Source organism: Furipterus horrens, unplaced genomic scaffold (genome assembly GCF_987537825.1).
Source record: "Furipterus horrens unplaced genomic scaffold, mFurHor1.1.pri manual_scaffold_2, whole genome shotgun sequence".
NCBI classification, from domain to species: domain Eukaryota; kingdom Metazoa; phylum Chordata; class Mammalia; order Chiroptera; family Furipteridae; genus Furipterus; species Furipterus horrens.
This window is the reverse complement of record NW_028327172.1, coordinates 185,148,462-185,174,541: the sequence shown is the minus strand read 5'-3', so window position 1 is coordinate 185,174,541 and position 26,080 is coordinate 185,148,462. Positions and strand designations below refer to the sequence as shown.

At 39.8% G+C, this 26,080-nt stretch overlaps 1 protein-coding gene across 2 annotated transcripts in view; it reads left to right on the top strand.

The window, feature by feature from the left end:
- KIT (KIT proto-oncogene, receptor tyrosine kinase) overlaps nucleotides 1–24,726 on the top strand; it is an 81,564-nt gene extending 56,838 nt beyond the window's left edge. Inside the window, exons 8-21 of one of the 2 annotated variants that reach the window (XM_090266861.1) lie at nucleotides 8,166–8,280; nucleotides 9,910–10,091; nucleotides 11,273–11,379; nucleotides 11,474–11,600; nucleotides 11,867–11,971; nucleotides 12,066–12,176; nucleotides 13,360–13,510; nucleotides 15,389–15,480; nucleotides 16,002–16,129; nucleotides 17,181–17,303; nucleotides 20,556–20,667; nucleotides 20,780–20,879; nucleotides 21,216–21,321; nucleotides 22,459–24,726. In XM_090266861.1, the coding sequence (XP_090122987.1) occupies nucleotides 8,166–8,280; nucleotides 9,910–10,091; nucleotides 11,273–11,379; nucleotides 11,474–11,600; nucleotides 11,867–11,971; nucleotides 12,066–12,176; nucleotides 13,360–13,510; nucleotides 15,389–15,480; nucleotides 16,002–16,129; nucleotides 17,181–17,303; nucleotides 20,556–20,667; nucleotides 20,780–20,879; nucleotides 21,216–21,321; nucleotides 22,459–22,587 (1,688 nt within the window). In that variant the 3' untranslated portion in view covers nucleotides 22,588–24,726. Of the gene's footprint in view, nucleotides 1–8,165; nucleotides 8,281–9,909; nucleotides 10,104–11,272; nucleotides 11,380–11,473; nucleotides 11,601–11,866; nucleotides 11,972–12,065; nucleotides 12,177–13,359; nucleotides 13,511–15,388; nucleotides 15,481–16,001; nucleotides 16,130–17,180; nucleotides 17,304–20,555; nucleotides 20,668–20,779; nucleotides 20,880–21,215; nucleotides 21,322–22,458 lie in introns of both variants that reach the window. The other variant, XM_090266860.1, reaches the window with a different exon arrangement.
- The last annotated feature ends 1,354 nt before the right edge of the window (nucleotides 24,727–26,080 follow it).

Sequence of the window (26,080 nt, the reverse complement as noted above, 5' to 3'; positions counted from 1 at the left end):
TTTCCTTCATTATTTTTTCACATAAGCTTTCAATTTCTTGCTCTTCCTCTTCTCCTTCTGGCACCCCTATGATTTGGGTGTTGGCATGTTTAAAGTTGTCCCAGAGGTTCCTAAGCCTCTCCTCATTTTTTTCAATTCTTGTTTTGTCATTCTGTACTGGTTGACTATTTTTTTCTTCCTTCTATTCCAAATTGATTTGAACCATGGTTTCCTTCCCTTCACCATTGGTTTTGTGTGGATTTTCCTTCGTTTCACTTAGCATAGCCTTCACTTCTTCCCTTATGCATCTGCCATACTCAAGCATATCTGTCAAGCCTGCGACCAATTTTTATCACCAGTGTTTTGAACTCTGCATCTGTTAGTTGGGCTATGTCCTCATCTCTTAGTTCTCCCACTGGAACCTTGATCCCTTTCCCCTTTTGGGGCATACTTCTCTGTCTCCTCATCTTGATAGGCTTCTGTGTTTGTTTGCCTCTGTGTCTTAGGTAGAGCTGTCACTCCTGTCATGCTGTAAGGGGCGGAGCCTTGGGTATTCATCAGTACAGGGTGATCTGTTTCACCACGTTGTGGCGCTGTATGTGAGGGAGGGGTCTGAGAGGGAACAATGCTGCTTGCTCAGTACTTGCCCCTTTTCCAGGCACTTCTCCCACTTTTGTATGGGACTGGCGCCCCTCTATCCATTGCCCTGGCTGTCTTTCCCAGAGTGGGTGGGTCTGCAGACCTTCTGTGACTGTGGGGGCCCTTTAAACAACCAGACTCTGCTGAGAGACCAGTAATTTCCTCCTCCTCCCCAACCCCACTGGTGTGCACAGTCAGGAGCAATGAGGCTTGATTTTCCTCAGTGCTGGGACCCTGAGATGTGCAGTCTGGTCAGGAGCTGGGAATGCTCCCCATGTGTCCTACCACTTTCAAAAATGTGTGACTGTGCTTTCTGCCGGCCTGCTGCTGCCGCCGCTGCTGCCTCCCCAGCTCCACCCCTCCTACATGTCTGGATGAGTATCTTCTTTATATCTTTGTTTGTTGGACTTCCATGCAGCTTGATTTTCTGTAACTTATGGTTGTCTCTAGTTTTGAGATAGTTATATTCCTTCTTAGTTGTGGAGGGAGACCCAGTGTGTGTGTCTAGTCCTCCATCTTCTGTACAGCTTCCTAGAACTCCTTTTTTTTTTTTTAATTTTATTTTTTAATTTTATTTTTTGGTTATTCAATTACAGTTGTCCCACTAGAACTCCTTTTTGATTTATTTACTTGATTTCGAGAATTTGCTGTAAGACCTCAACTGTAACTGGAATGTAGCTTGTTGTGTGCAGGTATTTGTATAGTTGTGTTTTTAAATTAAATTGTTTATTATAAAATCTTATGTGAAGTATAGAAAAACCAGAAAATAAGCAAAAATAAGAATCAAGCCAGTTTGAACATATCTGTATTACTACGTATTTTTCCACCATTAAATTAATTTTAATTTTTTACAAAAATGAGGTTCTATTTCTTTGTAACCATGTGTTTTGGAGCTGAACAATAAATGTGTTTTGAACATCTTCCCATATCATAAATTACTCCTCTACAATGTCATTGGTATCTCACTGTGTGGCTAGTTCATACTTTCTTAAACCTGTGTCTGATGCAATTTGAGACATTGTGCATTATGAGGTGGGACTCTGAAATGATGTGACTAAGTCTGAACCAGAAACCCATCCGGTGATTACCATTTATAATTATCTTGTTTGATCTCAAATGAGTGACCTTGCTTGCCTCAGTGCCTGGAAGCCAGTAAGGTTATCGTCTGTCATGATCTCTCGTACTGCTGTGTCTTGAGCATATGTTGTGGAAGGTGCTCTAAATTAAGGAATAATTTTCAGATCTTCTCAGGGGGGCAGTTAATCCATGTAAAAATTGCTGCTTGTCTTTTTACATTAATACGTATTTTTGCGTGTTCATTGGCAATAACTGACAGTGTTTGAATTCTGTTTTTATTTTCTTTTCTCGAACTTGAAATGAGTTTTTGTTCTTAAATTGCTTGGGAGTTATGAGTGTTGTTTTTGATTTGACACTTTAATATCCCCTTCTTATGAAGAGGATCTCTGTGGATGCAAGAACTGCTGTAGACATTTTAATCAGGAGAAAAGGGGAGATCTTAACAACCTGCTTTTAAAGTAGAATTTGATTCTCTTCTATTCCAGAAGTGTTTGGGAAATGTGGCTCTGAACTAAAGAGTCTCATCCTCCCCCCGCCCCCCACCTTTGCCCCCTAAGTGTTGGTATCATTATTTTTCTTCATGGCCTTAAGAAAGTTGGTCTTGTAGGGTATGTTGCAAATTTGGAGGCTCTATTTAAACACCACACTTGTTAGAAAGCAAGGTAACCTATTTAAATCACTAGGTCCTTTGTTGGTGTAATCTGGCCTTTTTTTCATGTTTATGGGGGAAAAAACGGGAGAAACAGGTTCAGGTATGTAACCATGTCATCTTATGCTAGAATTGACCCTGAACTTGGGACCTCCTTTTCTAAAAAAATCACCTGATGAGTCCCTTTTATATTAGTGGAACTTCTATTCCGTGGAAAAATTTTTCCAGTTGAGCCATATGTGTTTTTATATGAAATTAACTTCCTTTGTTTACGAATGTATTATAGGGTCACCTATAATTTAGTGGAAATTTAAATAAATGTAAGAATAGCTACATAATCTTCCCATGGGCATTGTGTCAATAACCCTTCCTCCCCACTTCTGAATTTTGTGGCAGAATGAGTTCACCATTTTACGGAATTGCATTGTGTTGTGTGTACCCCCTCCCCCAACCTCCACATCTGGGACACATGGCCATGGTGCTCCTGCATAGTGTTTCTGCCTGAGGAAGGTCCTCTCCAAGTAGTTTCATCATTGTCGTTTGTTTGTTTAACTTGATGTCTGCACTGAGAGATCTTTTTTATGGCTGTTTAGAACTGGAGTTGTCAAGCTATAGGCCAGATTTAGTCTGCATGGCCCATAAGCTAAAACTTTCTTTTGAATAGTTGAAAAATAATCAGGAGATTTTTATGAGACATGAAAATAAAATTAAAATTTCAGTGTCCATAAGTAAAATTTTATTGAAACACAGACGTGTGTATTTGTTCACATTTCTATGGCACATTTGTGCTACAATTGCAGAATTATTTGTAGGAGAGACCCTATGGCCCACCCTTTACATTAAAAGTTTGCTTACCACTAGTTTAGAACATCCCTTCCTTAAGAGAATGATTTTTTAAAAAATGATAGACACTCTATTAAAGATAGCTAGATACACAGGAGATTAAGTTTCATTTTGTTAAACTTTCTGTTGAAGTTTCTATATGCAGTTTCTGCCTATCTTTAAGAATGTATAAAACAAAACATATTTTCAAAATATCTATTATGGGTTTTTTTTTAAGTGTAATATTCCTTTTATAAGTGAAAGTTAACCTGAGTTTTTCTATACTCCTATTTTAGCTGATTTAAGTTCCTTTATTGTAGTATTATGGCAAGAATGTAGATTTGACTCGGACCCAAACCTGGATAGTGACAGATCTCTACAAAGCATTGCTGTATTGCCGTTAGGCACCAGCAGACCTACAGTCAGAAAAGCAAATTCATCCCAGAAACAACCAAAGTGTCCGCTGATGGATGAAAGGATAAAGAAAAGGTGGTTTATACATACAATGGAATATTATTCAACCATAAAAGAGAATGAAATCCTGCCATTTGTGGCAACATGGATGGACCTTGAGGGCATTTTCCCAAGTGAAATAAGTCAGGCAGAGAAAGACAGTGGGAAAATATATATATATATGAAAATGAACTCAGGTACAGAGAATAGAATGGTGATTGCCGGGGTGGGGGCAGGGGGTGAGGGTGGGAAAAATAGATGAAGGGGGTTTAAAAGTATAAACTTCCAGTTATAAAATAAATAAGTTATGAGATGTAATATACAGCATGGTAACTAAAGATAATACTATATTACGTATTTGAAAGTTGCTAAGAAAACAGATTTTAAAAAGCTCTCAACACAAGAAAAAAATTTTTCTAACTCTGTGGTGATAAATGTTAACTAGACTGAGTGTGGTGGCTATTTTGCATAATATACAAATACCAAATTGTTATGGTGTATACCTGAAACTAATATAGTGCTTTGTCAGTTTTACCTTGATAAAAAATTCATTTTTATGTTTCCTTTTTGCTGAATCTTTTATTATTTGTGGACTTAAGTCTGTTCTTTGCTCATTACAGAGTGTGGGGTAATGTGCATTTATAGCAGGAGTTGGTCAGGTGGTTAAGGGCACAGTGAGCCATACTCACAAATGCTTCCCCAGCAGTTACTGTGTATCTCCCCCCACTCCCCTCACGCTCTTGTTGTTTGTGCTGTGTTCTTCAACATTCATTTTGTTCTTGCTTTTTGTATGGACCTGATGGTGGTGAAAAGGAATGTTTTTCAAGATCACATATCTGTGAGGTGAATCAGTGAATGGTTAAGATTTTTAATTACATTAGCAATAAATTCTCAGTAGAAATTATGAACAGTCTGAAATCTGCCTACACAGCTGATCAGTGCTGTTGGAGACACCAGTGCTTTGAAAGGAGAAAGGGGCCCCCCTTTTCATCTCCACAGGAGACACTTGACTTATATACCTCTTAGGCTTAGCTAAATCTCCAACTTGGGAGGAGTTAGGGAAAGTGTCATTTGGTATCCTGCTGATGGTAGACTATCTAAGAAACCATAGTTTAGATTTAACCAGGAGAATGGCAGAGGGTTATGTATCTTTAAAAGTAAGATGTACATGTAATGCCTCACACAGTGCCTTGAGACACTTACAAAATGCAGATGAGCCCACATTTTCATTTTTAGGAATCAAATTTATACCTAGCTTATTCTTTATGCATTAAACATTTTCATAGTGCAACTTGTCATGTACAGTCCAAACTGTAATGGTGTCACTTAGCCTGTTCAGAATGAGGTCTCATCACCAACATTGGGGGCAGGGCTGGGATTAGGAGGAGGCAAGGGAGGCTCCTACGGTGCAAAAGTGAAGGAGGTGCTTGCTCCTGGCGCCAACCCTGTACTTGAAGGACCTCAAGGATGAGTGCCTTCTTAAATTCTGCATCCTCAGTCCTCTTTGGGCCTCACCCTAGTCCCTGGAAGGTATTTTTTAAAAGCAACCTACTAAATCTCTGTGGGGCCCAGGAGTCTGCATTTGACCTCTTAGTAATTTTCATGCACCCTCAGGTTAGAGGACCTTCTGAGCCTGGTTGACCCACCTAAGACCCAACAGAGCAGAAGCTGCTCCGCTAACTTTTCAGGTTATGACTGGGACAGTAGCTGAAAAATCTGCCTAATTAACCAGCACATGGGAGCAAGTAGGCCAGCCGGCCCGCATGGCTTGCCAGCCCTGGCTGTTGTGTAACTACTGCCAGGTGTCACGCTGGAAGGCTTGGACCATGGAGCCCTTATAATCAAAGCTGAATATGATAGATTATATAATTTGGGGCTGTTCCAATTTTTTTGATTAAAAAATATTTTATAGGTTCATTATTAGCTACATGTTCATTGTAACAAAACTTTTTTAAAAAATAATTTTTTAAAAACAAAAGAATAAAATAGGAACTCTCCATAACCCTATTACCCAGCAATAACCATTGTTAACATCTTAAGGTATCCTTTCAGCCATTTTTTTCCCTATTGAATCAATTCCACTAAAATCCATCATGTGACATTAGGAAGAATGAGTGACAAAAGCAATGTTGATATGAGGAAATCTGTCTTATGAACTCATTCCCATTTGAGTCCTGTCTAGTTTTCTTTGCTGTCTGTGTAGCGTAGAGCCTCACCTCTCAACATTAATCTCAGCATTAAAAAGAATTCACACATCCAGGTGTATGCATGGGCTTCTTACCTTTGCAAAAATAGTGGAAATAGTGCCCCTGTACAGGCGAGTTGCCATTAAGCTGTTCTTCCAGGTCTCTTTTAGTGATTCTAATTGAATCTGAGGGGCTTGTTCTTGTGGGGGAGATGTAATCATTCAACAGCTCTTACTGTATGTCCCCCACAGGTCAGACTCTGCTAGGGGTCAGAGGTGTGACCAGTAAGATGTGGTTCCTGCCCTGAGAACAGACAGTCTGGTGGAGGAGGCAGACCAGGATATTGTGTCAGGTGCTCTAAATTGCTGTGGGAATAAGAAGGGCGGATCAACCAACTTGTCTTTGGAGAGTGGAGGGTGGCTTGGAAAAGGAGGTGACACTCGAGTGGAGTCCAGAGAGACCCATCGTATGGCGCCTGCAGCCTCCAGCAAGTAGCACTCTCCTCAAATTCCACTTTTGTGAGTGTTATGTCCTACTTTCCAGTTCAGTCACACAGTTGCCCATTATAATTAAATGAAGCTTGCCAGATGGATGCCTTCGCAAGACGATGGCTCGCTTTCTTGCTCTATTTGTGAAAGCTGGCATTGGGTCCAAACTCTCAAGGATATCCCTACCTTGAGATTGCTTTGGACCCGCTCTTCCCTATGTATTAGCCAAATGGCCGGCCCATCAACAGAGCCAGGTTGAGTGACAGGTGGGTGTGCCATGCATGTGGACACTCTGATCCCTGCCAAGCTGTTTTGCCTGCAAGGAGGTGAGGTGCTGAGAGGTTGTTCTACAAAGTTGTCATTCATCAATGTTACCTTTCTTAGAGAAAATAGGCTTCCTGAACTTCTGATCTGTCACTCTTTCCTTCTCACCACATAGGGTTTTCCTGTCAGTTGCAACATAATTGATGTCGAATTCCCAATTTATCACATTAAAACACATACACAATTTCACACTATCTGAAAGAAGCAATTTTTAGATCATGGAAGAGAATATTTAGAGTAGCAAATAGAGTGAACCTAATTGGTAGCAGACTAGATTAATCAAGGAGGGTTGGCCCTCTGAACAGGAAAGACTAACTGAATCATTACTAATCGTTTCATTTCTGCAAAGATTGTTCTTAGTTTTTCACTAATTCCTGTGATCACCCTTGTGCTCCATCTCATTTAATTCTCACAACATCCCTATGAAACAGGTACTGTCATTGATCTCATTTTACACCGGAGGAGACTTGCCAGAGGGCACAGAACTGGTGAGGGTCAGAGACTGTGTGCAGGCAGGTCTGGCTGCCCACACGTGGCTTCCGAGTTCTGTGCTCAGGCTGGGTCCTCGGTGCTGCGCCAAGGATCCCGGGTGGACACACCACCATTTACAGCTTATCTTACTCATTCTCAAAGGGTTATAAATCCTTCAAATAATATTATTAATAGGACAACTGAACATAAGTTCATTTCCTTCCACTTTAAAAATAATCTCAGGAATTTGCTGTGCTTTAGGCACCCTTGATTGAATATCTGTTGATTATTATAGTTACACAGAAATGTCAAATTAGAGAGCATTCCTGCTGATATCATTTACTTTTTTGGTGATTGTGCTTGGGTTTAGATATATGTATGAATAAAACTCTTAGGCTAGTTTCCCCCTCTAATTTTCTGTCTGTATTTTGCATTTGAAATAAAAATTGGAGTTAAAAGCCCATATTGTATTTTACTTTAATGTTTTGGGTTTTCTGTGAAGAGGGTGATTCAGCTATTTATCTTTACCACCTTTTCATCTCCTTCTGCAAAAAGGGAATTCTTGGGAAGTGGGGGGAGGGGGGTTTGCTTCTCTTTTTCTGTATTCATCCATTTCAGTCCCCACAATAACTTGAAATCCTGATAGCAGGAATCCTTTCAACAGAATTTTCACCTTAAAATAATTTGGAGTGCTAATGTCTTGGTTAGAAGCAATCTTTCAGATTCCCTCTCACTGAAAACAGAAACCCTGCCAGGTGGTCCAGTGTTCTCTGCTTCAGCCATCCCGGGGCCAGGGAGTTCTCAGAGACCCTACCCCCCCCACCCCCCACATCTGCAGGGTGGACAGTCCATGCTGGGGGCTGGGCAGCTCTCACTGTGTGAGCCTTTCCTGGCCTGACCCTCACAACCCCCCTCCCTGTACCTTCCACTCATGGGTTTGGATTCTCCCCTTGAATAGCATGTTCCCTCAGGGTCTTCTTCAGCCTTGAGAAGGTTCTAAGGATTCTAAAAGAGTGGAGTGAATCTTGGGGAGGTTCTCCAGCAGTCTGACATAACGCTTCTTTTTTTTTCTTGCAGCAAAACCAGAAATCTTGTCTCTCGAGGGGCTCACGAATGGCATGCTCCAATGTATGGCAGCAGGATTCCCAGAGCCCACAATAGATTGGTATTTTTGTCCAGGATCTGAGCAGAGGTGAGATGATTGTTTTGGTAACCACTTCACATGCAGAAGGGAAGGACTGCAATTCAGCTGAATTTCAACTATGTTTTCCCCAAAAAGCTTTGTTTAGATTTTTTTTTTTCTGTCCACATGGCTTTTGAGACGGCATAATTGCTATATTTTTCTTGTAGACATTAATTTTGTTTGCTGAAAAATGATTACTGAATGACTTCTCTATTTTGGTGGTTATCTTTTTGGATTTATCATGCAATTTCTAGCCCGCAGGTAGATAAAGCAATTTTCCAGGACACAGTAATTAGATTTCCATTCTATACACAGGAGGTAATGTGTGTGGGAAATGTGGCTGTAGTTATCATGCAAAAAATTACCTCAGAAGTTAATTGCCAAGTTACCAAAAAGTAGTGATCGTGCAGTAACAGCATGCATATGGTGTTTGTAAGCTATGTGTTTTAAAATGGTATTCTCCTTGATTAGGTGCCCAGCCCCTGAGCAGTGCACATCTGGCATTGTGCTTCCTCTCCCTGAGAATCCACACTTAAGCTTTAAATTGTCCTTTCATATTACCTGAAGATGAAAATGGGGTCAACATTGCTGTTTTTATCCATCAAATGGTATTTTATGCTCAGGCTTTAAAAGCCCAGTGTAAATAACATCACAACTGAATAGTCAGGATAATAGTAGAAATTTTATTTTTCATTGAATAGACCTTTTTATCCCAACAAGTTGGAAGAGGTTACAAAGGATAGTTGTTTTCAGCTGAGTGTTAGTGGAATGTTTTCTTTGGGGAATAATAGGGATGGTTCAAGACCCCTGGAAAGTCTGCTCACAGTGGAATCAACCCCAGTAATTACAGTCAGCCATTCAACAGATATTTATGGGGCACCAGCTGTATGCCAGACATTGGGCCAGTGAACAAAACACACCGGAGTCCCACCTTTGTCAGGTCATATTCTAATGGGTACAGATGGACAAAAGGTGAAATACGCAACTAAGGTGGGCAGATGTTAAGTGCTAAAGGAGGAAGATAAAGCAAGGTAGGAACAGAAGGCTGCTAGGCGTGTGGGGGTGGGGTGGGAGGGTTGACTTAAATAGAGTCCTCAGGGTCTGGCTCTACACGGTCTTTGCCACCTAGAGTGCAACCTGGCAAGACAACCTGTACCTGCCTCCAAAGAACCTCCAGTTTGGGATCCTCCTTGCTGGGGTTTTGGGGGTTGCCCATGGTCATCCTTGTTGAGACAATGCTTTCTTCCTCCATGCTTGTCCTTTTCAACCCTTCATGTGTCCTGCCGCTATTAGTTTATTTAAGGATATTTAAGTCAGTTCTAACCACCTAACTCTCCACGTTGGGTCTTACCATCCCAATTTTACAGCTTTAGAAACTGAGTCTTGGAGATTTTGAAGCAGCTTGTTGGAAGTCAACAGGATAGGTGCTTGCAGTCAGGATTCAGACCCACACCTTACTCCAAAACCATACCTCCGTTTTCTCTCCCACAGTGCTTTCCCCTTCCCGGGGCCACAGAAGCGATCCTTTGTCATCAGACACCCTTGGTTGTGGAAGGAAATGTGCAATTATGAACCCAGGGTGTTTGAGTGGTGGATTTTCCTGGAGTAAGCCTGAGCTGTCGTTTGCTTCCCCTCTAGATGTTCCGTTCCCATTGGGCCGGTGGCCATGCAGATACAGAACTCTTCCACGTCACCATTTGGAAAGCTCGTGGTTCAAAGCTCCATCGATTACAGTGCATTCAAGCTCAACGGCACGGTTGAGTGTAGGGCGTACAACGATGTGGGCAAGAGTTCTGCCTTTTTTAACTTTGCAATTAAAGGTAACAGCAAAGGTATATTTCTTTTTACTCCAATTTAAGGGGATGTTTAGGCTCTGCTACCGTATCAGTCATGATTTTAAGTCCATTCCATCATTGGCCATGCCATTTCTGGTAATATCTACATTGCACTGTACGTACTGTCATCAAACTCACTTCCATGCTCTACTAGTCTACTCATAAAACATAGTGGTAATTTTAACTGTACTGTATTTACATGTGTGTCCACATATGTATGTAGGTATGCGTGTGCACACATACACACACATATATATAATGAATAGCATATTTCCAATTGTTTTTATTAAAAAGCAGTAGAGAAGGAAAATAGGGGGGTATATTTACCTTTCATTCAAACAGACACAGAATTAGGGCAATTTAAAAATTTAAATTCCATTTAAAATCAGTTATTTTAATACATTGCCAGACACTATATCAGAAAGTTAACACTGTTTTTTATGAAGTTATGTTAGTGAGCTATTTCTTTAACATCTTTAAATTTTGATTCATGAGTGACTAGCTCTCCTAACAGAAGTTAAATGATCCTTGTGGGCACATTGATGAATTGGTATGACATTTGAAGACAAAGAACTGAGCACCTACATTCTCAGGGCTCAGTTTTTGTTTTTCCTGAGTTGGCAAAGACGAGTGCCAGAAGTGGGGTGTTTTCAGTTTTTGAGTAATGAGGGGAAGAATCTTACATTGTTCTTCATCATAGATTTTTTTTCAGACGGGGCAATAAAAAGAACACTAAAAATGTTTTTCTCAGTTGTGGAAGGGATGCATGCTCAATGCAAAAACAAAATTGGAAAATATAGGAAAGCATAGAGAAGAAAATAGAAACCATCCATAAAGAAAATTTCTTAAAAGTTGTTGAAGGAAGGAATTCGGTTGAAATACAAAGCCATGCAGACGTTGGTTTTCATTGACAAAGGGCATAATATTATTTTTGTGCTATAGACATCTCATACTCCCTTCCACAGGATCTGGTGCAAAGTTATTTTAAAAGATTCCTTTGAATACCAAGAGTAAGATCATAACCAAGGCAAGCAGCTGAGATGCGCTTTGCTGTGCATGCTGCCATGGGCTGTGAGATGGGAAGTGGGTAGCTTGGGCTTGGGTCGTTATAGTGAAGACCCAGTCCTGCTGATAGGTTGTGATTCCATGTTCCTCTTTCGTTTTAGAACAAATTTATTCCCACACCCTGTTCACGCCTTTGCTGATTGGTTTTGTGATTGCAGCTGGTATGATGTGCATTATTGTGATGATTCTCACCTACAAATACTTACAGGTAACCATTTATTTGTTCTCTGCCCTGACCACTCTAATGATTGAAACAATGATCGTTAAAAGACAATATATTTTTCCCTTTCTCCCCCTACCAGAAACCCATGTATGAAGTACAGTGGAAGGTTGTTGAGGAGATAAATGGAAACAATTATGTTTACATAGACCCGACGCAACTTCCTTATGACCACAAATGGGAGTTTCCCAGAAACAGGCTGAGTTTTGGTCAGTATGAAACAGGGGCTTTCCAAGGAACCGTTTTGTGTACACATAACAATGACTTTAGGGAACCCCAATAGCTTCCTCTGTTTTATTCCACCTGTAACAACAAGTGTTTTCTGTGAAAAGTCACCATCTTTGATAGATCTGGCATAAAGCTATTATAGGGAAATGTATGCAGACAAAGTTGTCCTTAATTCCTTTGTTGATGTTAAAATTACACAAATGGTCCTGTGGTCCCCCCACCAGCACTGTTGTCTTCCTTTCTGCAGGGAAAACCTTGGGGGCTGGCGCCTTCGGGAAGGTTGTTGAGGCCACAGCCTATGGCTTAATTAAGTCCGATGCAGCCATGACTGTTGCTGTAAAGATGCTCAAACGTAAGTTTCTTCAGGCTACTTACTGCATGTGTTTGATCAACATCGGTTTGCCAAAAACATTTTTTTTTCTAAAATAAGATCTTTCTAATTTTAGCGAGTGCCCATTTAACAGAACGAGAAGCCCTAATGTCTGAACTCAAAGTCTTGAGTTACCTTGGTAATCATATGAATATTGTGAATCTTCTTGGAGCATGTACCATTGGAGGTAAGGCCATGACCAACTTGCTTTTATTATCTGCCAAATTATCAAAATGGGGAGATTTTGATATGATTTTGACAGTGCTTGATTATAAGTTTCTTGCAAAGTTTTTACCCAGGTCATTATTACTTCTTGCTAGATTCCACCCCCCACTCCCATTATTGTTAAAGAATGTTTATTTTAGTTTTATTATCACAGGGTGGGACAGCCCAGGACATACCTTAGTTACTGTGCTGTATGTCTCATCAACAACATTGACCTCTTGAATATCTCAAGAATATCTTATCTGTCCAGAAAGCTTTTCTTTTTATCTTGCAGGCTTTATACTTTGCTGGATTATATTTAGTCCCTAAAGGGTTAATAGTCATTTGCATACCATAATTAAAAGTAGGCCTTTTAGCCTACCAGCTCTCAAATATACACCAAATGAGGCACACACTTCACTTTGGTTAAAAATAAATTTCTAATCCTGAAGCATCGGTTGAGCCTCCCATCAGGGATTTCATTTTGGTCTAAAAGAACAGCGCTGTGTGAAAGGAGCTGTTCCTTGAGATCTGGAGAGCTCCACGGTCAAGTTGACAACTTTATATTATTTCTTAAAATAGTCCCCATAAATGTTGCTTCACCACATCATGAATAGTGCATGAGAAATTTCTGCCCAAGTTAATTAGTTGCCTGTTAACTTCAGAGCTGCAGTTTTAGACATTCGCAACACCCAGAGAATGTTTGCTCAGAACACAGGTGATGCCCTGTCATTTCAGGTTCTACCCCATTTTCCAGTGGGTCTCAGCTGGCTTTTCCCCAGGTTGGTTTTCCTATTATGCTGCAGGTGTGTCCTCATTTCCATAATAATGTTACCAAGAGAGTGTGAGCCCCCCCACTGTGTGTGAGCAGAAGTGACTAAAGGACTCATTTAGGAAGTTTGATAATAGTATAACTAGCAGTCACACCTGGCCCTTGACCACTCAGAAATTTAGGTTAAAAGGGGCTGCATGTTTGGTTTTATCCACATAATGCTGCCTTTTTGGTAAGCAGTGTTAATAGATAGGATTGTGTTAGTAACATAGTAGGCTTATCCATTGAATCTGAATGTTACTGGCCTGGATCAATCACCCTGGGGTATTTTTATGGGAGGCAGGATTTGTCTGTATATCTCAACTCTTTCTAACCTTTTCGCATATGCTTATAGGGCCCACTCTGGTCATTACCGAATATTGTTGCTATGGTGATCTTTTGAATTTTTTGAGGAGAAAACGTGATTCATTTATTTGCTCAAAGCAAGAAGATCATGCAGAAGCGGCACTTTATAAGAACCTTCTGCATTCAAAGGAGTCTTCCTGGTAAGACTGATTTACGTAAATAGCTGTTGACAGGCAGTTCTGGGGTTGTAAGGGTTTGCAATCAAGACGGATTCTTTAAAAAAATGAACTGAGGTACTTTGAGGTGCAAAATCAGGATTATTAAATCATTTAAATGTGATTAACAGTTTACAGAGTTCAAATAGTGTTTTTTAAAAATTCAGGTAGTGTTAAACTTAGATTTTTGCTGATAGATTTTTTTTTAATGCATCCTTAGTTTTTTCCTAAGCTTTTGTTCCGTTCAGCTGAATGAATGTGAAACCTGTTTCCCTTATCATGGTTCTGCTCTCGGGTACCATTCCATTTACCCTGTGGAGCCTGATACTATATGCATCTTTACAGTGAGACACTGTTTGTGGGGAAAATGCGAAAGCTTGTCAACTTGTCACAGTAAATTCCTTTAAAACTTTTTAACAGAATGGCAGAAAGCTCTGAACATAACTCTGCATGTTGGTTTCTCACCATCTACCTCTAAATTATTTCTATATGCTTTACCCTTAAAAAAAAAAACTCATTATGCCATAAAAAGGCACAACTACTGTAGCACATTTAAGGAAATTCTGCACCTTATTTTTATCTCTTTCATCATGGGTAGCATTCTGAATTTAAATGATGTGTAAAGAACTTCAGGTTCCTTTAAGGAGAATTAGTGTGGTTTACAGCTAGAAGAGAAATCTTCTCTGCCATGCCTTGCTTTTTTTCCCCAAATGTTGTTAAGATCCACCACTAAAGAAGATTTCCTAAATTCACTCAGCCCAACAGAAATCATACCTCTCATGCCCAATCCCTTATACTTTATATTTCTGTAGTTGTGTGGTGAGTTTTTTCTCTTCTTTTTATTCACTGTATTCCCTACATTTTGAGATGGCAAAGCTTGGTCTCCTAGTCTCTTAACGCAGGCCCTTAAAGAGACCTCGGTAAATGTTATTGATAGGCATTTACCTCTTAAAGCTCTTTTTTTGTACCTCTGGCTAAAGTTTTAAACCCCAGATGAAGTTTTTAAATTTTTTTTAATCCTATAAACTTGAGTACTGTCGGCAGTAGTAAAATATAGTACCAACCACCTTTTGTTAGTTTCTCCAGAGCATATGCTCTTTATATGAATAAATGAGCCACCTTGCCTTATTTCTAAAGCCTTGGTCTCATATATACATTTTAACTTTCTGAAATAATGGCCTAAATTGTTCAGTCCTGTGTGGCATTCTTTGTGCTTTGGGATCCCATATGGGATTGGAACCATCCACACACTCAGAAGGAGATAGTTGTCATGGTGTTTCTATGCTAATCACAAGCAGGAAGTACTAGAAATCTTGAAGACTCTCCAGCCAAATGTTGCAGATTCAAGAGGTCCAGATGGTTCAGAAAATCATCCAAATTATTGGTGTTTATCTGAACCAAACTTGTTTTTTTTAAAAACCTTCTTCCATCAGTTGCTCTATGTTAATGATCTCTGTCTTATCCCCTATAACACATCTCAGAAACTCTGGGTCTCTGTCTCTTTTGTCTTGTCTCTTGGGGCTAATTTAGAGAGTTTGAAGCCGTGTGGGATAATGTTTTCTGGCTCTGTTTTCCATTAAATATCTAATGTCAAGAGACGGGAAATTTCTAACCAGACTTTTGTCTATGCTTGAACACAAAAAAACCCACCTCATTCTTGGGGATTGGACCCTAAGGCTGAATGTTAAAAATTTAATCTCTTACTGAAGAAGATTTTCTTCATTCAAACTTAGCAATGTTTTCTTTGAGTAAAATCAGCCTATTATATAAAAAGGAATGGGGAGATAGAGCCTGTCCCATAGGTGTTCCCCCCATTTCCCATTTTATTCAATCACGACTTGATGGATGTTTTATCTCTCGCAGTAGTGATAGTACTAATGAGTACATGGACATGAAACCCGGAGTTTCTTATGTTGTACCAACCAAGGCAGAGAAAAGGAGGTCAGCGAGAATAGGTGAGTACCCATTAAATGATAGTCAACTTCATTTACAGAGAATTTTTCATACTGCCATGAAATATAACACCATTCCTGGTAGTGACCAGTTCTCCTTTACAGTGGAGTCCAATGGCAATGCCAATCATGGTCAGTGGCAGTTAAGGGTTACAAGAGGGTGTTTAGGGTCAAAGGATGGGTTATTATATCTAAGCATCTTAATGCATCTATGAAAATATATGCATATCAAATGTGTTTTGCATATTGAAATATTTCACATATATATTTTGTATATCAAAAATATGAGATTTTTGTATTTATCCACCATCCTTCTCCTGTAAAGGTCTTATAACCTAGCCTAGGATTGTGAATATTACTTTGTGATTCAGCATCTACCTATCCTCAACACTGGGGAGGTCATTGGCCTACAAGTTCACATCAGTTCATTAACTACCAGTGTTTGGTGTTATGGACGTCACTGTCTTTTGTTTCCCTCACCTTTAAGGTGTTAATTGATAACAAAATCCTTCTCCTGTCAACAGGCTCCTACATAGACAGAGATGTGACTCCTGCCATCATGGAGGATGACGAGCTGGCCCTGGACCTGGAGGACTTGTTGAGCTTTTCTTACCAGGTGGCAAAGGGCATGGCCTTCCTGGCCTCGAAGAATGTAAGTGGGAGTGATTTTCAGAAGAATCTATTTTTCCAGAATGAAACAATTTAGAACCATAGTTAGAATGCAGAGTGTCATTTCGAAGTGTGGTAACCAAAAGCAGAAGGAATTTAGTTTCTTCTTGTTCCAATTGCCGTCTCTTTGGAATTCCTGTTCTCATTTATAAGCTGTAAAGTACAACCCCGTCTAAATGAGCTTTCTATGAATACTTTTATATGCATTGAATTCATTTAAACCTTTTGGCTTTTAGGATATAGAAGCTGTTAGAAAATATATATAATTATTTTATCAGCAAAAGGAATGGTACCTCATGTAGCTGCAATGCTTGGGGAGGCATATACTTGGGTTTTATTGAAACTAGGCTACTAATACTGCATGTATAGTTTATGAAGTGTTGGAGGAATAAGGGATCAGAGAGAATAATAAACATTTGGGAAAAGAACGGGGATGGGAAGAGAATGATGGTCTCAAAACAAGGATCATGGTCTCTGGAAGGGTGAGAGGAATTCCTGAGGAAGTGGGATGAACAGAAAAAGATAAGGTCACAGATCCGACCCTTATGTGTCATTGGTGACATTTCCAAACAATTAACAAACTAAAAGAGGATATAGGATGGCTGAAATAAAGCGCCTCTTCCCTGTGTCCTTGGGAAGTGTCAAGTTGAAGTTGCAAAGCCATTTTCAAAATTCTATAAAAGAACATTTACAGAGAAGCACGCAAAATGAGTTTTCAGTGTAAAAAAATATGATATGGCTGTTTAATGTATTTTCCTATGAATTAAAGCAGTCCCAAGAAAGCAGAAAGCATTTATTCAAGTTGGTTTTGGGAAGTAATTATAGTAATTAAGGTCGTAATGACATGAAACACCAATTTTGAGCATCATTCAAGGCATAATTTAAATACTTATTTTTGGTGCACCAAATAATTTAAATGTAAAGCAAAACTATTGGACTTGTATAACATAAACAGCACTATAGTATTGACATAGTTTTTACTCTTTAAAGATTTAAAGTAAATTTAAATGTTTTTCCCCCCTCTCTCCTGATAGTGTATTCACAGAGATTTGGCAGCCAGAAATATCCTCCTTACTCATGGTCGGATTACAAAGATTTGTGATTTTGGTCTAGCCAGAGACATCAAGAATGATTCTAATTATGTGGTCAAAGGAAACGTGAGTACCTTGATAGTGCAGTGAAGAATTTTAGTTTCAAATTTTTATAAGAATTTTTCTTAAGATTTTCATAATGCAGATCCTACCTTCTGAGATACCATGCACTTTAGCAGTCACATTAAGTGTACTTCAGCAAAATTTGCATGGTATGCTGAACATTACTACAACTAACAGTCCAATAATAGAATTCCTAATTCTAATTGTGTAATTATGGGGCATATGAAGGAAACAGAAATAGCCTTAGTTTTCATCATAAGCCTGCGAATAGCAATGAACTTGATTTTGCTCCAGTGAAACGAACATGAACCTGAAGGTCACAGCAGGAGAATTTTATTTTAAGATTGACATGCCATGTGAAAAAGATTAAAATTTAAAATAATGTTCAGAATTAGGTAGTGAATGTTGGATCTTACAATCAATAGAGAAACTTATTAAATAGGTTCATAAGTTATAATTGGTTTATAGAATATAGTGATTTTATTTCAAAGTGCTTTATTTCATTGCCAATTTTCATTGTATCATAAACCTTTGGGATTAGAATGCGATGGCCTCACATTTGAAGAGTTGCAGTATATTTTAGTGATGATTGTCTGAGAGGACACAGGTTTGTAGAGGTTGGTAGAGTCCATGGTTTCCAGAACAGAATCCCATTAGTATGAGAAGTCATGTAGTCCTGTGTACAAAGTCTTCTACAATGATTTTCCCAGGCCCATTTCTATAGCCCAGATTTATTCCTGGAGGTTGCTATTTGTGCCCCTTATGATAAGGTAATATTTTCTTCTTTGTCACTATGGCATCTCAATGGGTTGGCTATATTTTACATGGGTTTATAGAAATATTGCCAGGTTTGCCTCCCGAGCAAAGCGTGTTTTTCTAATAAATCTCTGAGACTAGATTTCATCATTAGGACCATTAATAAAACAATGTTCTCTTCTTCCTGGTGCACTGTTGGAAGGAAGAATGTAAGGTGATTCTTTAGGCCTCTGAATAGTGACAAGGACAAAAGGAAGAAGGTAGCATCTTTTGGACCCAGTCTCGCCCAGTTCGAATCTGGCTCCATCATTTAGTGCCTGCATAATATTTGGCAAGAATTACCCAACACTTCTGAATGTTGGTTTTTCTCCTCTTGGGAATGATACTATCAGCTGCCTCATAAAGTTGTAATGAGGATTAAATCAATTAAAATGCAAAGTGCTTAGAATAAAGCCAGGCACATTATGGCTAATATTCATATGACACTTATTATTCTGACTATTCTTTATAGCTAAATTATTTGAAATATCAATAATCATGACAATGCTTATGCTGTAGTTCATTAATAGCTTGTGGGTTAGTTCCCACTAGGCTTCCATATTGTGGACTCCAGCTCAAGTCAGTTGAACTAACCCATCTCAGCTGTCACTTTCACCAGGCTACTGAGTAAGGAAAGTTTATGGACAAGTTAAAAAAGCATGGAAACTCACACAGCTTGTTACTGCCCCCAGTTTACATCACAGTCATTTGAGATCTCCTCATGTGTCAGTTCCTCTGAAAGTCCTTCCTTTCTTCATGGGTTCTTAGTCATTTTTGTGATGTGGTCTCTTTCTTAGTCTTGGTAAATCCTATAGGTCTTTTGTTAGAACACTTTTAAATGTACACAATAAAATAAGTAGGAAAACCAAAAAGGTGGTTAAATTAAAAAGAAATTTGTGTTATGACAATGCATGTGCTTTGTCACAGAATTACATGTTGTAGCCATGGGTCTAAAAACTGCTATAATTTCAAAGTGATGAGGAATGTACACTGTACTGTGATGATGGTATCTGTGATTACTATTGGTGACAAAGTCACAGGTACTGCTCAGACTACTGTGCTTTATTGTCTTTGTTCATAATTTAAGGAAATACTAAACTTCATTTAGAAGTTATTGTAAGCTAGAATATAATTTCTTCCCTGCCAAGTTCATAGGCACCTGAATTCAAGATAACTGTAGATCTCAGGTTATGAGCCTCTATAGGAGCCTGAGCACAACATTTCAGGGGCAGGGAGGATACTGGAAGGATTTTTCTTTTTTCCCCCTATGGACTAAAATAACTTTAGGACTAGAGAAGAATGTCTTAGGTTTCAATTCTAAATGGATTAAGAGAAGGATTGATTTAGTTTTCTATGGTACATTAAGATTCAGAAATCCAGAACGTCTTTAAGAGGAATAGTCACGGAAAGTTTGCCTTGATTTTAGCCAAAATGATTCAAATGTGAAATTCAGCTTTTGAATGTAAGCCCTGAATTTGCCACTCACCTCTTTGGAATAGTCATAATCATCACACACCGCTACTATTTATTGAGTGCTTGCTTATACGACACCATTTCTCAGATGCTAGTGAGTCAGGCGGGACTGTGCTACGCATGTTGACCCACATTATTTCATTTAACCCACAAAACAACTCATAAAATTTAAAGTATTGTTTTTGTTTTACAGAACAAGATAAAGGGGCTTAGTTATAGATATTTAAGTGACTTTCCCAGTGTATTAGTTAGGGATAGTTTTGGTTGCATATGATAGGAAATCCAGAAGAAAAAGAAAAAAGAAGTATAGGAGTAGTGGGCCTGGCCTGTCACAGAGGCTCCATGAAGTACTCAGGGACCAAATCTTTCCCCTTCCTGTTTTGTACTGGCCCTGGGTGTAGTCCTAATCTTCGTGGTTCGAGATGGCCCCTATCAGCCAGACCACCACAGCCAGAAGGCAGGATAAAGGAAGCGACAAGAAGAGAGAGGGCAAAGGCCCAAGCCAACTGTATTTTAAGGTTTTTCTTAAAGCTTCCCTACAACACTTGTAACTTACTGGCCAAAGCTGTGTCACATGGCTACTATACCTCACTGTAAAGGGGCCAGGAAATGCAGTTCTTATTGTGGGAAGCCGTGTTTCTAGTATTAAGAGAAAAGGAAGAAAACGTACTTAGTGGTAACTAACAAGTCATGTCACTCAAGGCCAGTGGCAGAGTCAGAATTAGAACCCATTGTCTGTTTCTGATGCCTGTGCTGTAGTGCCTCAGTGTCCCCATCTTGAAAATAAGGATGGGATACTTGTGAGCCACCTATTTCAGAGGTAGCTGGGATTCACATGGAGTCATATAGATAAAAGGCTTTTGTGAGAGAATGGTTAAGTTCTCACCCCCACCTCTCAGCAGGAGCCACATCTATAGGAATATTTTCTGTTCAGTTTTTTTGAGCTTCTTAATTAACATTGCTGACTCTGTTGGGCTTCCATTACAGGCTCGGCTACCTGTCAAGTGGATGGCACCTGAAAGCATTTTCAACTGTGTGTACACATTTGAGAGTGATGTCTGGTCCTACGGGATTTTTCTCTGGGAGCTGTTCTCTTTAGGTAAAATGATCCTTGCCAAAGACACCTTCATAGATTCTGAGCACCTTCTTAAGGCTTTATCAGTGTCCTGCTGTCTTATGATAAACTGATTTGCATCCCATTTGTGCCTCAGGAAGCAGCCCCTACCCTGGAATGCCGGTGGATTCTAAGTTCTACAAGATGATCAAGGAAGGTTTCCGAATGCTGAGCCCCGAGCATGCACCTGCTGAAATGTAAGGGCTAAGCTGTTTTCTTTCAGGTTGTATTTCCCCTTTTATTTTTCTTTTTAAAGACAGACGCCCAGATGTTGAGGGTTTTCAAGTAGGCCAGTTTGAAATGTCACTTGGTTCCTGTTTAGGACCCCGATCAAATATCATTTCTGTAGCTTATTTTCCTAACCTCTTGTCACCAAGTACACAACAGGTTTCAGCAGCATTTCATACATAGTTTGCCATTCAGTGTGTCCAGTTGCCTAGCCCTGGAATTATTTCTGAAATGATTGCATGGCATATACCTGACAACAGGTGAAAGGCATTGAGGAGTGATGGAAAATGGCCCTTGTTTTGCAGGTATGACATAATGAAGACTTGCTGGGATGCAGATCCCCTGAAAAGGCCGACATTCAAGCTGATTGTTCAGCTGATTGAGAAGCAGATTTCAGAGAGCAGCAATCATGTGAGTATATCCTGGCTGGGCCAGGATCTCCCTTCTTTCCGTCCCAGGCGTGTCCTCCTTCTCAGGCTCGGGGGGCGAGGACTACCCTCCCCACACCTTCTCTCCTTGGCCTAGGCTGTAACTTGGACTTTGGGTGGGAAAGTAAAGCCAAGGAAACAAGTTCTTTCTGCCCAACCCCCCTATTCTGAGCCAAAGAAGGATGTGAGATGATGGGGGAAGGGAGCGGAGGGCTTTACACTCAGAAGTGTGGAAGTAGAAGTTTCCATAAGGATTTGCCACGTTTCCTCCCCCACCCCAAATGCTGGTCATGGGGTCGGCATGGGCTCTCTCTCACATGTCAGGGCCATTCGGCCTTTGGAGGGTTGGGGTGATGTGAACTAGAATAAAAGCATAGAAAAGACAGCTTGTTACTGCAGTGAAATAAGCCTTCTGCTCAAACAAGCATAGCCGGATAATGGCAGAGAGCTGTCATGCCCACAAGCTATCTAGAACGAAGTTGTTTGAAGTCATGAGATCCCTCCCAGTAATTTGGGGAGGGAGGTATTCAAAGCCCAAATCCATGATTTCTTCCTCTATTAAGGAAGGTAGATTCTTACTTTGACTTGGATTTTTTAAGTTGCTTTTTTTTCTGGATTGCGTGCTTGGAGCTCTCTTCTAAGCGTTATACCACTGTTACTCTTGGGTCAAAACGTGCTCTTCTGAGTGTCAAAGCATGAGACAGCATTTCCCACCCAAGTGCTTGATTCTCAATGGGAAACCCTTGGAATGGCCACCGATTTTTCAGCAAATTACATGGGCTGTTGGGTTGTAGTTAGCTACCTAGAATTATAAACCTTTTAAATAGGTTAGGTAGTGCCTGTTCCCAGAAGTGTCCTAGCAGAAAAGCACTTTCTTTTTTCTTTTTGTTTTTTGCCATCATTTCCTACATAATTGGAACTTGGGGAAAATGAGGGGTAAAGCAAAACTTAGATTTTCTTTTGTCACTATGATCTGGTTGGGGGCTGTGAAGGTCTTTAAACTTCCTCTGTATAATAGTCTTCCCCGAGTTATTTGTGGTTCTGAAGCTACAGATGTGCCCCATCGTCACTGTGTTTGGTGTGGGGACTCGTGTGTTAACTGTGGACTTGTTTTCCTCAGATTTATTCCAACTTAGCAAACTGGAATCCCAACCAGGAGAATGTCGTGGTGGACCATTCTGTGCGGATCAATTCCGTGGGCAGCAGCGCCTCGTCCACCCAGCCTCTGCTTGTTCATGAAGACGCCTGAAGTGGGACACGTCTGGGGTCTCCCCAGCGCAGCGATCCCCATTCTTCTGGTTTCTATGACTGTTTTGTTCGACTAGCATCCTACTCCAGGATAATGGACACCCCACTGTAATCCTGTCGTTACGAGCACACTTTAGTGGCTGATGATTTTTGTCATCAGCCCCCACCCCCTTGCCAGGGTTCAAACTGCGTATATTTTTAATAGCAGAGTAGCTCCTGGTAGTGAAAAAGAATTCTGAATTTGAGAAAGGGAGGGTGGGATGGGCTTTAGACACCTGGAGTCCTTTCTGAGCCTTCTCAATTTCTGTTCTTCAAGTATGGTTGATAGTTTATTTGAATAAATGGCAGTAGTCACCTTCGGCCCTCGTAACCATCCATAATGATATGATGGTGCGTAGCAAGATTAGAAGCTGAAAGCTAAGCCCTTGATGTGGAAAATAGAATGTTATTAGGACAAAGGTCAGAAGTCTATGAATACCTGGGCTTAAGAAATCTATTTCATGCTGGAAATGAGACGTAAGACCATGAAAGAATGCTCCCTGAGCATGAATGAAGACTTGCTGCTGAGCGTGAGCCTTTGTGCTACTGACCTGCTTCCTAACCAGAGTTTGCCGTTAGGGAGCTGAATTAGAGAGAGGGCCTCCCCAGCCTTCGTTTGTATATACTCATCTTGCAATTGTACCTGTTCATATATCTAAGGGGGGGAACCCACAAGCTGTTGTTTCTGGTTACAACTGGCTCAAGTCTGCTGTATCTAGGAATAGATAAAAGAGCCAGGCAAGTTTGAAGGACATAGTGCTTTAAAAATAAAAAAGAGAGAGAACATAATTGTCAAGCTCAGTTTTAACAAAGAATTTCCTTTTGTAGCCATTGAACTGGCTCTCTAGGTTCTCCAGAACAAGCCTACTAGCTTCAGAACAGCATTGTGCTCAATGGATTTGATGTCATGTGAAAAAGATTTACTGTACGATTCTGGCAGGAGTGAGAAAACAGTGCTGTCTTACGTGGAGCAGGAAATAAAATTTAGATTCAGCCTCCTTTGCAGGCACATCCTGGACACTGGGCCAGTATCTAAGTGTGTATGTGTGTGCATGTGTGTATGCTTGTAGAAGAATCTTTTGGGGGTATTCTTGCCCTGAGCCCAAGAGGATTGCTCAGTACCCAAAAAGTAGCTTGGCTTTCATCATTCGTGCTGCTCTTAATTCCCTTCACCTAGCTGTCCAGAGAAGCTTACCAAAAGCTTACAGAGAGGCATATAGGACGCAGAGTGCCTGAGTACTTATTTATTTGCAATCCACCTGCACTTAAGGCACCCTGTTATTTATACTCGACATACTGTACTCATTCCTCAGACCTTATTAATGCTATTCCCCCACTGAAACGTATTTAAATTTTACCCTTTAGGTTGTAGCCTGGATATTATTCTTAGAGTTTACTTCTTTTTCATCACTGCCAATTTATAATAGGTCCATGTATACATGGCAAGGTTCGTGTGTTGTCTTGCAAGATTCAGGTATGCTGCCTTCACGGTTCCCCCTCTTAGGTCCCTTAGATGACATTTAGAGAACTGTGGCCATTTATCTGGAAGTAACCATTTGCACTGGAGTTCTATGCTCTCGCACCTTTCCAAAGGTAACAGGTGGGGTTTTTTTGTTGTTGTTTTGGCTTTTTGTTTTGTTTGTTTTGTTTTTTAGTCAACGTAAGAGATTGTCACTGTTTGCCATACTTTGAAAATTTTCTTTATGTTTCTGTTAACTTTGATTAGAGTAAGAAAAGCGGTTGTTAACTGTAGACGTCTAGGTACTTCAGGGGCACTGAAGAGCTTTGTCTTGGATATTCTTGAAAGTTTATATTTTTATAATTTTTTTTTTTTTACATCAAATGTTTCTTTGTAGTGGTTTAATGTTTGAAATTATTTTGTGGCTTTTTTTGTAAATATTGAAATGTAGCAATAATGTCTTTTGAATATCCCCAAGCCCATGAGTCCTTGAAAATATTTTTTATATATACAGTAACTTTATGTGTAAATATGGAAGCAGTGCAAGTTTAAAGGATGTCGATGTTCCATGTGGTTTTTTTCCTGGTATGTTGTCCAATTGTTGACAGTTCTGAAGAATTCTAATAAAAATGTAAATATATAAATCAAGTGGATTTTTTTGATTATTTTAAGCTTAGTAAAATTAGATTTTAAAGTGGTAAGATGCATTCACTTTGAGATTAGGAAGTTTTGTACCTACTGTGTAAAAGATCTATGCAAGACTCAGATCACTATTACACACTTGAAAATTCAACAGACATTTATTAAGAATTTAGTATGTGCTATATTTTTGTATCTTATTTTACAATTCACTTTTTCCATTTAAATTAAAAAATCAATATAGAAAACATGTTGAGAACTCTACACATTACTATGATTATTATTAGGTTGACTCATGTGGAGTGACCGTATCTATGGGTAAAACAATGGTCAAATAGCAGCAGTTTTATGTGGTTCCATCTAATATAACTGGCATGGTTCCTCCTAAAAGAGATTGTCTAAAAATTAACATGAACAGTATATTAATTTGCAAAGTTGACATAAGGAGTCTCCCAAGAAAGTGGTTTGTGTTCTTGTTGGTTTTGGTTTTGAAGAGAGAGGCTAGTTCAGCTTGAGCTGTTTGTGCTCCACCTTTAATCCTTACACTCACTTGCTTCCGGAACTGAGTCAAGTTCTATCACTCACTTGGAGGGAGGTGACTTGTGCCCATTAGTTCAGTACTGTCTTACAACTGGAGCATCTTTTGTGATCAGGAGATACTCTCCAGATCAGCGGATACTGCACAGAGCCTGCAAATTCTTCCAGCTTGAAGCAAAGAGCCATCCTGAACCACATAATCCTGTTAAGAATGAACACAGAACATCATCAGTCTTGATTTCCTTTATCCATGTGGCATCTGCACCTGCAAAAGTGTCTCCTGAAAGGAAAGAGGAGGGTGAAAGGTGACCTGTAATGAGAAGGAATCATTTAAAATCAGGAAGGACTTGGGTGGCCAGGAACACATCAGTGAAAAACTGATCCACATGTCAGGTGATTTTCATTATTTCAGACAAGAATGAATGCTAATTGACCACAGAACAAGTCATTTCTCAATGTTCTTAATGTCATTTGGACCTTTTCATGTGTGCAAAAACTTGGGTTAGAAGCAGTCAGTGGCCCCTGGATTACTCATCTATAGCTGTGTCCCCCTCGCTGGCCCAGATTATAATAGCAAAGTGCAGTATCAGATGCTTGGTGTCCAGACTCAAACTGGGGTCACATCTTTCTGCCAGCCCTGTCTCTTATCACTGCTGCTATGTGGCATTGGGCAGATTAGCTCTTTAAATCTCAGTTCTCATAATAGTTATCTACTTTGATGTACTAATATGAAGCTTTCAAGACTGCTTTGTTCGTATGCCTAATATATAAATAGCACTCAAAAATGGTAACTTTTGTCATGGCTAATTAGTCTTATTGG